This window comes from Nyctereutes procyonoides, unplaced genomic scaffold, assembly GCF_905146905.1.
Source record: "Nyctereutes procyonoides isolate TBG_1078 unplaced genomic scaffold, NYPRO_anot_genome, whole genome shotgun sequence".
Taxonomy (NCBI): Eukaryota; Metazoa; Chordata; class Mammalia; order Carnivora; family Canidae; genus Nyctereutes; species Nyctereutes procyonoides.
In genome coordinates, this window is record NW_026575033.1 from 14847602 (window position 1) to 14862636 (window position 15035).

The following is a 15035-nucleotide window of genomic DNA, read 5'->3' on the forward strand; positions in this document are numbered from 1 at the left end:
CCATGTTTGCAACTGCTACTAGGGGACAACTATATATCACCTGACTCTGGCAATTTATGCTTATGAATCTAACAGGGCTGTAACCAATGGGGAAAGAGTTCTGAAACATTTCCCACCCACAGGGCACAGCTAGAGGCAATAGACCCAGGAAATCTGTCTTTCTGGGAAGAAGGCTTATTAGCTAATCATCACGGCTACACCCTGAGGGGCAGGCTTCTAATTAAACATGCATCTAAAGGCTGACTTTATCAATCGGAGAAGGACAGACATTATATGGTCTCATTCATTTGGGGAATATAAAACATAGTGAAAGGGAATAAAGGGGAAAGGAGAAAAAATGAGTGGGAAATATCAGAAAGGGTGACAGAACATGAAAGACTCCTAACTCTGGAAAATGAACTAGGGGTGGTGGAAGGGGAGGTGGGCGGGGGTGGGGGTTACTGGGTGGCAGGCACTGAGGTGGGCACTTGACGGGATGAGCACTGGGTGTTATTCTGTATGTTGACAAATTGAACACCAATAAAAAATAAATTTATTTAAAAAAATAAAGGCTGACTTTAATCATTTCCAGTGACCTTAGAAGACAGGCACCGTATTTGGACACTTCCTCTGCTACACTCTAGAATTCCAGTGTCTCCCGGAGGGGAGCTTTACATGTCTCTGGTGCCCTGGTTTTTCTGTGCTCTGTTTTCTGCAGCTGCCACCCAGGGAATGCCCCTTGATCACCTGGCTCTTCTGGGTATGGGAGCTTTTATTCCTGGATCCTACAGGACTTTGCCAAGCTGAGTGACAGTTCTTGGCAGGCTGCCACTACCAGGGTACTACCCAAGACCACAGACTGGGACACACCCTCTAGTCTTTTTTTGTGAAAGTGGTCTCTCTGCTCGTCCTGAAACTTGGCCTTTGGCAAATATCTTATGGCATGTGGAGTTGATCCCAAGGCATATAGCCTGTGGATGCCACCTTGGTGGCATCTTTTCGTTTCCTTGCTTCAGGTTTTTGGTACCTCTCAATAAAGAGCATGTGCACTCCTCCCAGAACCCCCCCCTTTTTTTTTGCATCTGCCACTCAGGGGACACTGCCATACCATCTGGCTTTTGTGGCCAGTGGGATTTACATTGTTGGTTCCATAGATCCATATATATTTTCATAATTTAAGGTGCTGCCGCCACAGGGTCTGTCCTCTAATTAATCTGAATCAGGATTCTTCCTTTAGGGATACTGGCAGGTCTTAGCACATCATCAGTTACTGGGAGCTACTAAAACATAGCAGGCTGCTTGGATAAGTGCAAAGGTTTGAGAGAGAATAGCATTTGGGTTGAATGCAAGATTCATCTCCTATAGGAGTTTGCTCCTTTGAGCCTGGGAGAGGTGGTTATTTCATACAGTTCATTAGAAACCAAGACATAGAGGCAAGCAAAATGAAGAAACAGAGGAATATGTTCCAAATGAAAGAAAAAAACCCCTCAGAAATAACATTAATGAAATATAGATAAGTAGTTTATCTGATAAAAAGTTAAATGGTCATTGAGATACTAATTGAACTGGGAAAAAGAATGTGTGAGCATAGTGAGAACTTAAACAAAGAGATGGGGAAAATAAGAAAGATACTAGTTAGAAGATACAGAGCTGAAAAAAAAAGAACTTAAAAATTAAGGTGGTTCTGAAACAGACTAGATGAAGCAGAAGAAAGGATTTGTCAACTCAGAGACAAAATAATAGAACTCCTATAACCCAAGCTGCAAATATAAGAAAGAGTGAAGATAATTTGATGTTCTTATGGGACAACATCAAAACATACTAACATTTGCATTATAGGATTTCCAGAAGGAGAAGAGAGAAATTTTACATGAAGAAGGAATGGCTGAAAAATTCCCTAGACTGGGGAAGGAAGTGTATCTAGATGTATTAATTTTGAGATGTCTGTGGAAGTCTTCTAAGTCTTTGAAAAGCTCAATCAAAGAAAGGAGAGTAGTGGTGATAGACTAACAAGTGTCTTAATCCTTACAGCCTACTTAAGATATACATTTTTCAAGCACAATCCCTGCAATTCTGAAAGCTAATTTTTCCAAGATCACATGGAAAACTAGCAAGTTATGAAGCCAGAATTGGTACTTTGATCAATTTGATTGCATCACTATCATCTTTCAGTCATGACGTATCCCTTCAAAAAAGGAGAAGTAACCAAAGCAGCTTAAGGGCTAGAAATATAAGGGGCTGTGGGGCTGAGAAGTTGTTCTATTAGGATAGGAGATACTGGTCTGCAGATAGAGGGGCCAGAGCTAAGAAAGACAGGAGTTGATGAGTAGAGAGAGTAACTGATAGATGGTTTGGCTCTATTTTTTCTTACAGGATATGGTGACTGTGATAATGATAACAGTAAAATCAATAATGGCAGCAGTAGGTACAAAAACTTAGGTTACTTGGTGCCAGGCACTATTTATAAATTATGTTCTTTAATCATCACAACTGTAATGTATAATGTGTACTTGATGTGTGTTCTGTTAACAATGCCAGTTTTACAGGTAAAAGATTGAAACTGAGAACGCTTAAATGGCTCATTTGATATCCCAAAGCTAATAAGAGGTAAACAAGTCTACACTGAAAGTCAAAGAGTCTTCATTTCAAAGCCTGAACTCTTAACCTTGTATATAACATGCAAATTGTGGCCTATCTGATAGATGGTAATAGAATTATACTGTTACCTAGCTGTTTCTATTTTCCTGCAACTGAAGACAAGTTTTAGGCTTATATGTTGGCATTTTGTTATTAGTGCTAATGGTTGTCCCTATAACACTATGGAAGTGCTTGATGTATGTCAATGGGAAAGTGTTTTTTCTTTGAGAAGAAAAGCACTAAAGAGTACTACAACAAGATAGGGCTAATGAAGAGCAAAATATGTATATATGAATATTTTATAATTGATAATTGATACTTTACTCAAAATGTACAAATAGGCATTGTAAACATCAGTCAAAGATAGGAATTCTGAAAGAGTAGAGTAAGGACCTCCAAAGAACTGCTCCTCCAAAAAGCAATAAGAATGCTAGCAAAAATTGTCAAAATCATCTTTTGCTCACATCTGGACAGTTGTCAAAGGCTTGCAACAATCCAGAGAGTGCTAATTCAAGAGAAACTGCAGAATCTTTTTAAGAATATCAGGCTGTTTGGTGATTTAACTTGCACTATTAGTATCCAGTTCTCCTCACTTCTGTGGTATCCTTGAATATCTGCATGCAGACAACTGTGGTAGCTGTGAAAACCAGCAGCCTAGCAGCACTGGAAGGAAGCCAGTTAAGTTTGGAAATTTCAGAAAGTCCACTGAGCACTGTCACTCTGACCTGTCTGGAAGCTCCCTGGGAAAGCTTTGTTCACAGAGCTTGTCATTATTTAACCTGATCAGAACTTAACTTAATGAGAAAAGCCCTAGATGTTTTTTGAAATAATTAGCAGCAATTGATTTTTTTTTTTTTTGCAGCAATTGATTTTTTAATATTGCAGTTCCCCGAGGTGGCAGTACCAGTTGGGGCAAATAAGAACCTTATCAAAAGCTTAAAAGGAAGACCTTCCAGGAAGGGTCTGGGAAGGCCCCAATAATTTACTTCTGGGTAACCTTGAAGGCTCTGTGCAAGCAATAAATGAAGGCTAAGGCAGATTGTCAAAAGCATGCCCTACCACACACCCAGAGCCTCTGGCAAAGAGTGGAAGGTGTACTGGTACAAGATAATTAAGGCAGTCTCTGTCTAATCATTAGCTGATCATTGAGCTAACTGAACAGAAACTTCAGCGACTGCAGGTGTTATGGGGATATCAAAAAATATCAAATATCCAACAAAATTCTGTAAAATTTTATAGTAGAATTGTATAGAATTTTTTTAAGAATGTCAATAAACAGAGTAACAATGAGCCCTATAGGAAGAATCTGATTTCTAAAAGTCATACGTTATCTGAAAATGTTTCAGTTTTCAACAAAATTTTTTTGACACTTCTAAAGAACCAGGAAAGTATAGCCAAGATAGAGGGGAAAAAAACAGTCCATTGAAACTGCCCCTGAGGGAGCCCTGTTATTGGACTGACTAGAAAAATCTTTTGAAACCAGTTATTGTGCAAATGCTCAAATAACTAAAGGAACACTTTTTTTTTTAAGGAACATTTTTCTAAAGAAAATATGAGGGTGCTATCTCACCAGAGAGATTATCAGTAAAAAAAAAAAATTATAGAAAAGAATTTAAAAAGAGATATGAAGTTGAAAATCATAATAACTAAAATAATTCATTAGAGGGGTTCAACAGAATATTTGAGTTGCAGAAAAAAGATTCAGAATACTTGAAGGCAGGTCAATTGCTGTTATCTTAGGAATATTGTTCTGAGGAACAGAATGAGAAGAAGAAGGAAGAAAAGTGAAGAGCCACAAAGACCTGTGAGACACCATCAAGTGAACCAACATACAAATAATGGGAGCCTAAGAGAAGAGAGGAGACAGAATTGGGAAGAAAGAATTTTTAAATAGTGGCCTGTGGGACGCCTAGGTGCCTCGGTGGTTAAGTGCATCTGCCTTTGGCTCAGGGCGTGATCCTGGAGTCCTGGGATCCAGTCCCCAGTCAGGCTCCCAGCATAGAGCCTGCTTCTCCCTCTGCCTATGTCTGTGCCTCTCTCTCTCTTTCTCTCTGTCTCTCTGTCTCTCATGAATAAATAAAATAAAAGGAAACTCGCCTGAAAACTTTCCAAATTTAATGAAAATCATTAGTATTCACATCCCAAAAGCTAATCTACTCCAAGTAAGATAAGATAAACAGATCGATATATCACAATCAATTAGAAGTACCTTTCTGGATCTTAGTTGTTTATTCTGAATTATAATTTTGTCTCTTGCGAGCATATTCACTGGTAATACTAAATTCCTGAAGTTGTATTCTTATACATTTAATGTAACAAAAAATAAATCATATATAAATAAATTACAAAAAATTATTCAGTGCAGTGTTTGTTGTGTAAAATGAATAATAATGATTTATTATTATTATCTTTTTATATATGGCAGCTTTTTTCTTCATTGGAATTCAGGTCAATTTTTGTGTAACTTGGCATTTTGGGATTTAACATAAAACATACAAGTTAGTTATATATCGGTTTTTATATTTTAAATTACTCTAATGTGATTTAGTTTGCTTAGTATTACTACTTGAGCAAATAACTAATGTAATTTTAGTGCTATACTAAGAAGAGGCTATATGTTCCTTTTATGTCATTTCTCATTTAGTTTGGAAAATAGCAATTTGAATAATTTAGAAAGTAAGACATTGAAACATTTTACACATCACTGTAATACAAGATATTTGGAGAAAAGTTTGTGATAAATGAGGTCCCCATATAGAATCATGTTATTTGTTGAAGTTAACCCCACATTTTTCCTAAAAAGTATTTATTAGGTGAACTCATTAGGTTCAATGAAAATCAGTAAGAAAACGAGGCATCTGGCTTGCAGCTGCCTAATTTCATAAGGTTAAGATCACTCAGGCCAGTCATGTTTCTGCTTTGTGTATTAACCTGGCCTCTTGGTACAGACACCGATCGAGGAAGAACAATTGAAAAATTACAATTCTGTTGTCACTGATACAACTGATGCAGCTGCGATCAGTTGTACTTTTTCTCTTGTTCATGCTTAACATCCTGTTGAAGTCCCTTGGGTTAAATCCTCAAAGTACTTTAGTGTCCTAGAGAAGCAGTCTGGAAATATATGTTATCCAAACTGAAATTAATGCTATCAACTGAGTATGTTATGTAAAAAATGTTAATGCATAATGGGAAATTAAGGTAGGCCTTTGAACTAATCTGTTTTTTACTTGCGAGTGCTATTATAAAATATTCCATTGGTGTTTATTTTTATTTCTACATAATATCACAAAATATGCTTTATAATGCTTATTTATGTGAATAGCATTCTTACTGAAATGTCAAAATTACTGCTTCATTTTTGAAATTGTTGGCTTATCAATCACAGTAAAAATAATGTTAAAATTATATTACTGTGTAAATATTTTGATGAGGCATTAGAAAGTATTCCAATATTCAATTTTTATACCTTAATTGAATTTTAGACAGGTCAACATTTATTTGAGGTTAAAGTATCTGATTAGTGAGTTATAGATTTTTATTGTTCTTTGAGAGTCAATTGAACAGAAAAGCAAAAAATTACATAGTTGGTGTAAAAAATCTTTTTATATGGTAGCTTGTGGACACTAAATCAAAGATATTAACTTCTTATATATTCTATTTGTAGCAAAATGCTTATATTTCAGGTCATATTACTTGAAAAGTTTACATCTTTATGTAGCTCTTAATGTAAAACATGCCATAAATAAAGATATTGAAACATCACATTAGGATAAAGCCAAACTAGGCCAAATCTGTAGATCAGCCAAATTCAGACTAAGTGCTAGACGTGACTATATGCCTTTTTAGAATTAAATTCTGGAAGAAATTTTAACCTATGCTGGTAACCATGTCACTGATTTGTTGTCAATGTTAGAGTCCTTATTTTGTTTCTGCATTTACATTCTCTGTCCTATTGTGCTGTTTAATTTTCTACTGATTTTCTGCCACAATTGTTTTTGCTCCCCAAATATATAATATATAGGTGCAAATATGTGTTGAATAAATTCAATAGTTACCTCTAATAATAGCAATAAGTGCCTAATAGTTGTATTCTCATTCTTTATTCCTAGCTTATTACATCAACTTTTGAAGTATCAATTATCATCTCAGTTTGAATAATCTCAAAATACATGACTATATTTCTTTTTACTCAACAGCTATAAATCTTTCAGAGATTCTACACTCAATTGATTTCAAAATTCATTACATTTCTGAGCAGGGGTGCTGGAGTGGCTCATTTGGTTGAGTGTCCACCTCATGGTTTCAGCTCAGGTCATGATCTCAGAGTTGTGAGATAGAGCACCAAGTAGAGCTCCTTGCTCAGCAGGGAGTCTGCTTGATTGTCTCTCCCTCTACCCCTCCCCCACTCTTGCACATATGTATGCTGTTCCTCGAATATATGAATAAATCTTTTAAAAATATATCTTTAAAAAAAAAAAGATTTACTTTAGAGAGTGTGAACGAGATGGGGGACAGAGGGAGAGAGGGAGGGAGAAAGGGAGAATCTCCAGCAGACTCCTCCCCCCTGAGTGTGAAGCCCTATGGGGAGCTCTGTCTCACAACCCTGAAATCAAGATCCAAGCCAAGATCAAGATCCAAGCCAAGATCAAGAGTTTGATGTTCAACTTACTTAGCCACCCAGGCACTCCCCTCACGCCGCAAAAAAAATATTTCTGAATAAACTTGTTAATCTTTTGCTTTCCTCCTCAGTTAGTGGCATGTCTCCATTCTCTTTTTTTAAGATAGATATTCCAGAATGCTTCTCAGCTTCATTCTTTTCCTTCCTGCTTATTCCAAATGCTATTATTCTAAATCTTAATTTTCTGTCACAAGGTTTTATTAAAAATGTGAAACTGTTACCTTACCTCTTATTTTTTTTCCTTCTCCAGTGATTTTCCAGGAGTATTATTAAAATTATCTGTCTTCTCAAAACTTTCATGCAGTTACCTTAATTTTTAATCTTGGAACAACAAAGAATAGGTCTACCTTGTTTTTCATGTTTTTCATGTTGGTCATCCAGTGTTTGAATATTATTGTCATGTTCTACTGATTAATCTTTTCTTTCAATTCTGACATCCTTGAGAAAACAAATAAATCTATGAAATAAATATGTGGAAAACACTCAAGTCTGAGAGATGTACATTTTTAGCTAATTTAAGTTGTATATTAGGTTGAATAATATGAAGATGTTATATTTTTAAAGTAGTGTATGTATCTAATACAGTTTGAATCAAAAGAAAAGGAGAATCAAAAGAAAAAAAGGTATCTTCTTTTTCTGAATCTTGGTAAAATTATTCTGAAATTTAGAAAAAATAAATTCACATGCTCAGTAAATTTGGATGTCATGACATTAATCTATAGTTAAGAAACTAGCAAAACTGTCTAGTAGAGTCTAAGAATTAAGCACTGTTGCTTAAGAAATCCCTTCGTATTATGATTAATCCTTTAGTGTGTGTGTATAAATCTTTGAACAAATTATTATCCTACCCCAAGAATACTATCACCAAAACAATATTTCTTTGTGTTTTACTAGAGACTTCAACAAAGGTTTTGTGAGATGTCTTGCTGAAATCAAAATAGTCTATTTCCTGTTGGGCAGTCACCTGATTTCCTGTCCTAATAGTATTTGAAAACAAAGAAACAACCAAAATAACAAAAATCTAAGGACAGTTTTATAGAACTTACAGATGTTCATTTTTAAAGAGAACTTAAAAATAAGTTAGTGTGCCCTTCTTGTTTTACAAAGGATAAACTTAAATATAACTCAGAGTAATAGAAGTAGCTAACATTAACTAAGTATCTACCTTATATAAGACCTGAAAGTAATTTCCCTATAATATCTTATTTTTTTCTTCAACATGACTTTATTAAGAGCTATTATCCCTAATATACCTAGATTACATAAATTTTTTAGGTTATCATTTAGAACTTGTTAACATTTTATTATATAGGGAACTTCATCATGTTAACATTTGCATAATGAAATTTGATAGGCATTTAGCATTTGAATTTTTTAAAATTTAGTTGGTAATATTGTATGTATATTTTATATCTATATATATGTTTTATCTGCTTCAATTTTCACAAATTGAAATTTATATTTATTCACAAAGAATAAATACTCCAAAATAATTAATCTTAAAGGCATGTATAGGCCAAATTCTCTAGGACATTATTTTTTATTAAAGTATTTATCTCTTTAAAATAATCATTTTGCATGTTTTTTGCTATTAACTTCAGAATTTTAGGTTTGATATGTATGTGATTTTAAAGTAACATCTTTCACTAGTTTAAATATTTTAATTAGATATTATTTATTGATTATTGAAGTACCAAAAGTATAAAATGACTTCATATTGTTAAGGTAACATGAGAGAAGTATAACCATTTCTCTTGTATGATTGGTAGCTAACAATGAAAGAATAAAGGGGAACTTCACATAACAATTTTTATAAGCTGCTAAAAGAAATTGTTGTGGGTACAGTTTCTCCACATTTTTAAAGACATCAGTTTTGAAATGCCAGATGGCTTTTAAAAGAAACAGGGTTCTGCTGATGCTTTCTGAACAAAATGGCAATGTACATGGATAGTATTTTATAATTCAGTTTTGTTGTTATGCACATCCATTTAGCAATTTTTTTGTTTCTCACAGGTCTTATTTTCTTTATTCTAATATGTGAGAATATTTTATTAATAAATACTAGATTTTCACTTGAGACTTTTTGTTTAAACCAGTTTCTTTTATTACAGAAACACCTGCTACATTTCCAGACACTATAAAGGAAAAAGAAACACCCACCCCTGGTGAAGATATTCAGCTAGAAAGTTCCATTCCACATACAGATTCAGGAATTGGAGAGGAGCAAGTGGCTAGCATCCTGAATGGGGCAGAATTAGAGACGGGCACAGGCCCTGACGCCATGAGTGAACTGTTATCCACTTTGTCATCTGAAGTGAAAAAATCACAGGAAAGCTTAACTGAGAACCCCAGTGAACTGTTGAAGCCAGCACCATCCATATCTAGTATTAGTCAAACCAAAGGCATCAATGTCAAGGAAATATTGAAAAGTCTTGTGGCTGCCCCAGTTGAAATTGCAGAATGTGGCCCTGAACCTATCCTATACCCAGATCCAGCATTGAAGAGAGAAGCTCAAGCTATTCTTCCTATGCAGTTTCATTCCTTTGACAGGTAGGTACTGAACTTATCATTCATAGTGCTCTAAACACAGAAAGAAAATTCGAGTTTATTTTAAAAATATTAAGAGGGTCTCAAAAACCTTATATTTAGTAATATAAATTCTTACTACAAAGAATATCAGTGATAGGTCAACCAGGTTGATCTCATAGTAGGACACTTAAAAAATACATCTCAAAAAAGGAGTTTCAATAGGAGATGCAGAACAGCACATTAAATTAGAAAGAGGGAAAGCCAGATTCTGACTGTAATTCATCATCAGTGACTACATTGAGGAAGTGATTTTATCTTTGGGAATCAGTTGTTTCATGGATAAAATGGGGGAGGGAATAGTCCATATCTCCTCAAGGTCTAGTCTATTCTGAAATTCCTATATCATAATACTGAAAACTATAAAAATTGCCAGAGATTAAATAGCTTGCTTTAAGTAATAAATTCAAGTGTTCAAATTCAAGTGTTAAGTGCAAGTATGGAAAAAAATTTTAACATATACATTATCATCTGAAAATATGCATGGAATTTTCAGAATCAATGTAAAGGCCATAGTTTGAGGCATGTATTTGAAAGTATTGTTGAAAGGCATTTTAGATTTCTAAACTTTTTATAACATGGCCCATATATCTGCATTCAAATGTTAAATCTTACAAGGGGTTTTAGTTAAGAACAACTAATTTTTTTTCTGTCCCACTATATACCATAAAAATGATAGTTTACAGAAGCAGGATAAAACATTATAGAACCCAAGATTTTGCTCATGTAATTTATCCTATTTAAAAACTTACGCAGCATTAGAAAAATATTGTAGGATAGTCATAATTACTAAAAATAGTACTTAATGTTGATATTGGGACTTCTATTTTCATATAAGCATATAAAATAATGTGTTTACCATTTGAATTAAATTATTATGACGTTGAAAACACTTCCTCCCATCCAAAATTTATATTGTGTGTGTGTGAGATGATTGGTAAACAATTGTTTTTTGTTTTAAAAAAGATCAAGCTAGGAATTCAAATGTTTCTTAAGCCAGAATGTCAAAAATCAACATATAGTCAAAATGTAATACCAATTCTGTATTACTTTTCCAAAATAGCTATACTGCTTTGTGCAAATTAGAGACAGTCATTTTTTAGTGTTTAGGGCTAGAGGTATGACAGTAAAGGCATTTTCAGTTAAGACAGGTTATCTTTTTTATATATAAATTAAACTTTACCTTTAAATATTTTAGCTACTGTCCTTCAGATATTTCTTGAAAATTTATTGGGAAAACATAAGTAACATTCATCATCATATCAGATACAAAGACAGATACAAACAGTGTTGTCTACACTGAACTTACAGAGTAGTAAATGGAGTTGAAATGTTTGCAAAAAACTGTCGTACAAGATAAAATGTGTTAAGTATCAAGATTTAAAAATACTAAAAAAAAAATGGAGGGGCTATAAAATGTAGGAAAATATTTCCTTTTTTCAACGGTTTGTGCTAACATTATGTTCATATAGTTTATTGGATGTTCCTTATACCGTCTCAGATTGATGTCCTCTCCTTCATCTATTTGATTTATGTTCCCAGGATATATGTGTATGTGTTTTTATGAGTGTATGTAAACATATGTATGTAAGTATCTATAATTGTATAAATCTACAAAAATGTTACAATAATTCAGTTTAGGTTCATAAAATTTTTGTGTTCCACTTTTAAATTATATATTTAAATTTTGTTAACATAAACAGTAACTACCGAGTATTATTGTGATTTGCATAAGAGAATCCAATAAAATAAAAATTAAGTTAAATATTTTTATTTTAATTTGGATTATTGATAGAAAAATTTTTTCATTAAAACTTAAGAGAGCTATCACTTGAGTGCCAATATCCTCAGCTACTCAGAATTTATTACACTTTGTGAATATTGCTTTAAAAAATAGAACTTTCAAAAAAATAGAACTTTCCATTTGTTTCCAGTAGCATTTGTGCAAAATGCATTGAAAGTGGAGCCATTATTCTAAATTGCGTAAGTAGAAATGAAATTGAGGCACACAAAGCATATTTCAGTTCTTTTTAGGAAAAGGGTCTCCAGTGTAGTTAATATATGCAGTAGCTCAAGTACTATCAAATGTAAATGATGAGGTGATAGTGATGAAAGGAGGGGATTGAGGTCTCAGGGGGCGCTGATGACGGATGGAACAGAAGCGGCCTTGCACGGCACGTAACTCAAGTCTGTCGTCTTCACTGCTCAAAGCCATAATGGGAGGTGGCAGTCTGAAATGAGTTGCCACGGCAAAGAGTATTATTTTTGAAATGCTTTCACACAAATCACTAGGCCCTGCATACAACTTAGTTTCATGCTTTAATGTCATCAGGAGGCACAAATTGGTGTGTCTAATTGTTTGCCACCTGCCAGCAAAATGAGCTGCCAGCCAGCCAGACGGGTTTGATTGTCTGTCAGCCATTCAATAGATTGAGAGTGACAACATCAAAAATTTAACTTCAAACTCTAGAGCTTTGAGCAGCTTTTCAGAGACATCATCCCCAAAGTGCTTCTGGACAACTGCATTTTTCAATTATATTTCCAATATATTGCTACCATTTGCCTCATCTGTCTTAAGGTAGCTATAATTACATTATGAAGTATATAAACATATTTCTGAAACAGTAAAGTCTGAAATCCAAGTTATGACATGTCTTTTAACATCAGTTTGAATTCCTTGAAAATAGGATCCAAGATGACAGGCTTTAGAAGCAAAGTCCTGAATACCACAGTTTCAAACACCGAATTATCATGGGTCTTACTCTACCAATAATGTATTTTTCATTTTTATCTCTAGTTGAAAAATAGCTATCAACTCAGTTGCTCATTTCTTTGTAACTAAATCATACTTCCTAATAATAATATTGTGCAATCCCAATGGAGATCACCTGGGATTTTACTTTTGTTAGCCACCAGTTTGTTGATTTTATTGCAGACATGCTAACCATGTATTCTTTATACTTCATTTCATACTGTAAATTTGAAAATAGCTTCCTAAAACAACTGATGTAATTTGATGCTAACTTATGTTCCACATAGGATGTTTTTCCCTACTTGGGATGGAGCGTTTATGAATTTCAGTTGTGAAATTTATAATATTATCTTCTTTAGGTAGATTACAACATCAAATTTTAGAAACATTTAGACTTAACCTAAAATAAAACTTTTTTTTCAGTATTGTTTTATCATGTTGTAATATTAAATATAAATATTCACATCTGGAAAGTGCTGATTCTTTTTCTTTCATTTCTTTCAGTCATCTGTGCAGATTTACATATATGTCTAATTACATTGAGTGGCTCTAACAAATGTATGTTTATGAATTGTAAAGCACTGAAAATGCTAGAGATTTTCTAATACTGGTCTATAGTGAGAAAGCACTACGTATATAGAGGAAATACGGTTATGAAATGATAACTATATCATTGTTTTATTTCTAACAAAAGCATTTAATAATCTCATCATAGAACACATAAACCAAGTTGCAAGGTTCCCAACAATGCAGTCTCTTTTGATAGATTTAAATATAGATCTGTAGTTTATAAAATATTCTAGCCAAGCTGTATTTTTCATATATATTAGTATCTGTATAGCTTTTAGGTCAGGGTAATACTTTTCTCTAACATCACCAATTAAGTTTTATCCTATATTTTATGTTAAGATTGTAGTCTTGTATATCCACATGATTTTAATCTTTGGAGAATTTGATACATATCTGTGATTTATGTCAGTTTTAATTCCCCAGGGATTTCTAAGATATCTGCCCCCCCACACACACACACCTTAGTTTGGACAAAAGAAAAAAAAACGGGGGACAGTATGTTTCCTCATACATTTTAATATTTACTATATTTTAGAAAATTCTTTTATGTCTGAGATATCACAAAGTTCACAATTGTGTTTCTCTGGCTAACAGATATTGATCTTGCATAATTTATATTTCATCCCTTTTGGTTTTTACAATCCCACTTATGTTTAAACTACTGGTTTAATAAGTTCAGGCAGACTAGACTGTATATTCTCCCCCTCAAACTTTTAATTTCCGTGCTTTCAAGTGTTTTATTCTCTGAGTAAGAAAATCTCTAAAATAGAAATTTTAAGTATCATAGGACTAAAAAAGCAATAATAGCCTTCATATTATTAAAGTCTAAGATGAGACAATCTATTTTCTCTCTAGCTTTTTAATATTAACACTTTTAACATTAGTAGTAAAGATGACAATTTAGGGAAAATAATAAATGTATGATAGAGATTATGGGATCTTCCTACACTGATTTAAGAGTATAAAAAAGTATAATTACTGCTGAGGACTTAATCTCTTTTCCTTTCGTTTTCTAATTTTTGTGAAGTGTTTTACTTGTATCACTTAAAGGATGAACAAGTAATTGTAAACCAGATTGATTTAAAGTCTGCCAACCTTTACATTTCAAAGCTTCTGTGATGTATAGCCATTGAAATTCCAGCTTTTATTATGCTCCAGGAGTCCTGGGTGTACTAGTTTAAGGCCAGTTGCCGGAATATTCAGTTTTGACTGAGCATGGTGGTATCCTAATGTCCCCAATGTTCCCTTTGTCTCTCCTGGCATTTACACAGACAATTCAGTGAGCTGAAAAAAGTATCTCTCTTAAAAAATGGATTAATGAAATAATTATTTCTTACATATATTTTTTCTTTAGTATTCTAAATATTTTATGTAGAGACATACAGAACATGAAAATGTCAGCAGTAACCTTGTGATCTTTGATGAGCTGCAATAAATTGTAATATCACCCTGAAATCAGTAACAAATTGTTTTTTTTCCTAAGCTTCGATTTTTTTCTTTCAAGATAAATGTTTAGCATTTATATAAGCCTTGTTAGGGAAAAATGTGAATCTGGAAATTAGAAGAACTGGATATTAATCATGGATCTCTTTGTAATTAGTTGTGTGATGTAACTTTTATTCTCTTTGGCTCTCTGGGAATCAGTTTCTCAGCATATAACAATGCATTATTTCTTAAAGGTCCTATAAAAATACTATCAAAAATGAAATGGTTTTGTAATTAGTCTCAAAAAAGTAGCAGGTAGCTATTCTTGAAGTTGGTTAAAAGACCTGAATCCCAGGAAAGATAGGACATGTCTATTCCCAAAGCTATCACCTCACTTTAGGCCTTCAG

General features: G+C 33.5%; 1 protein-coding gene across 2 annotated transcripts in view; it reads left to right on the top strand.

The window, feature by feature from the left end:
- NBEA (neurobeachin) overlaps positions 1–15035 on the top strand; it is a 672481-nt gene that overhangs the window by 232648 nt on the left and 424798 nt on the right. For both annotated transcript variants that reach the window (XM_055317362.1, XM_055317363.1), the window contains exon 30: positions 9406–9844. In XM_055317362.1, the coding sequence (XP_055173337.1) occupies positions 9406–9844 (439 nt within the window). The remainder of the gene's footprint in view (positions 1–9405; positions 9845–15035) is intronic.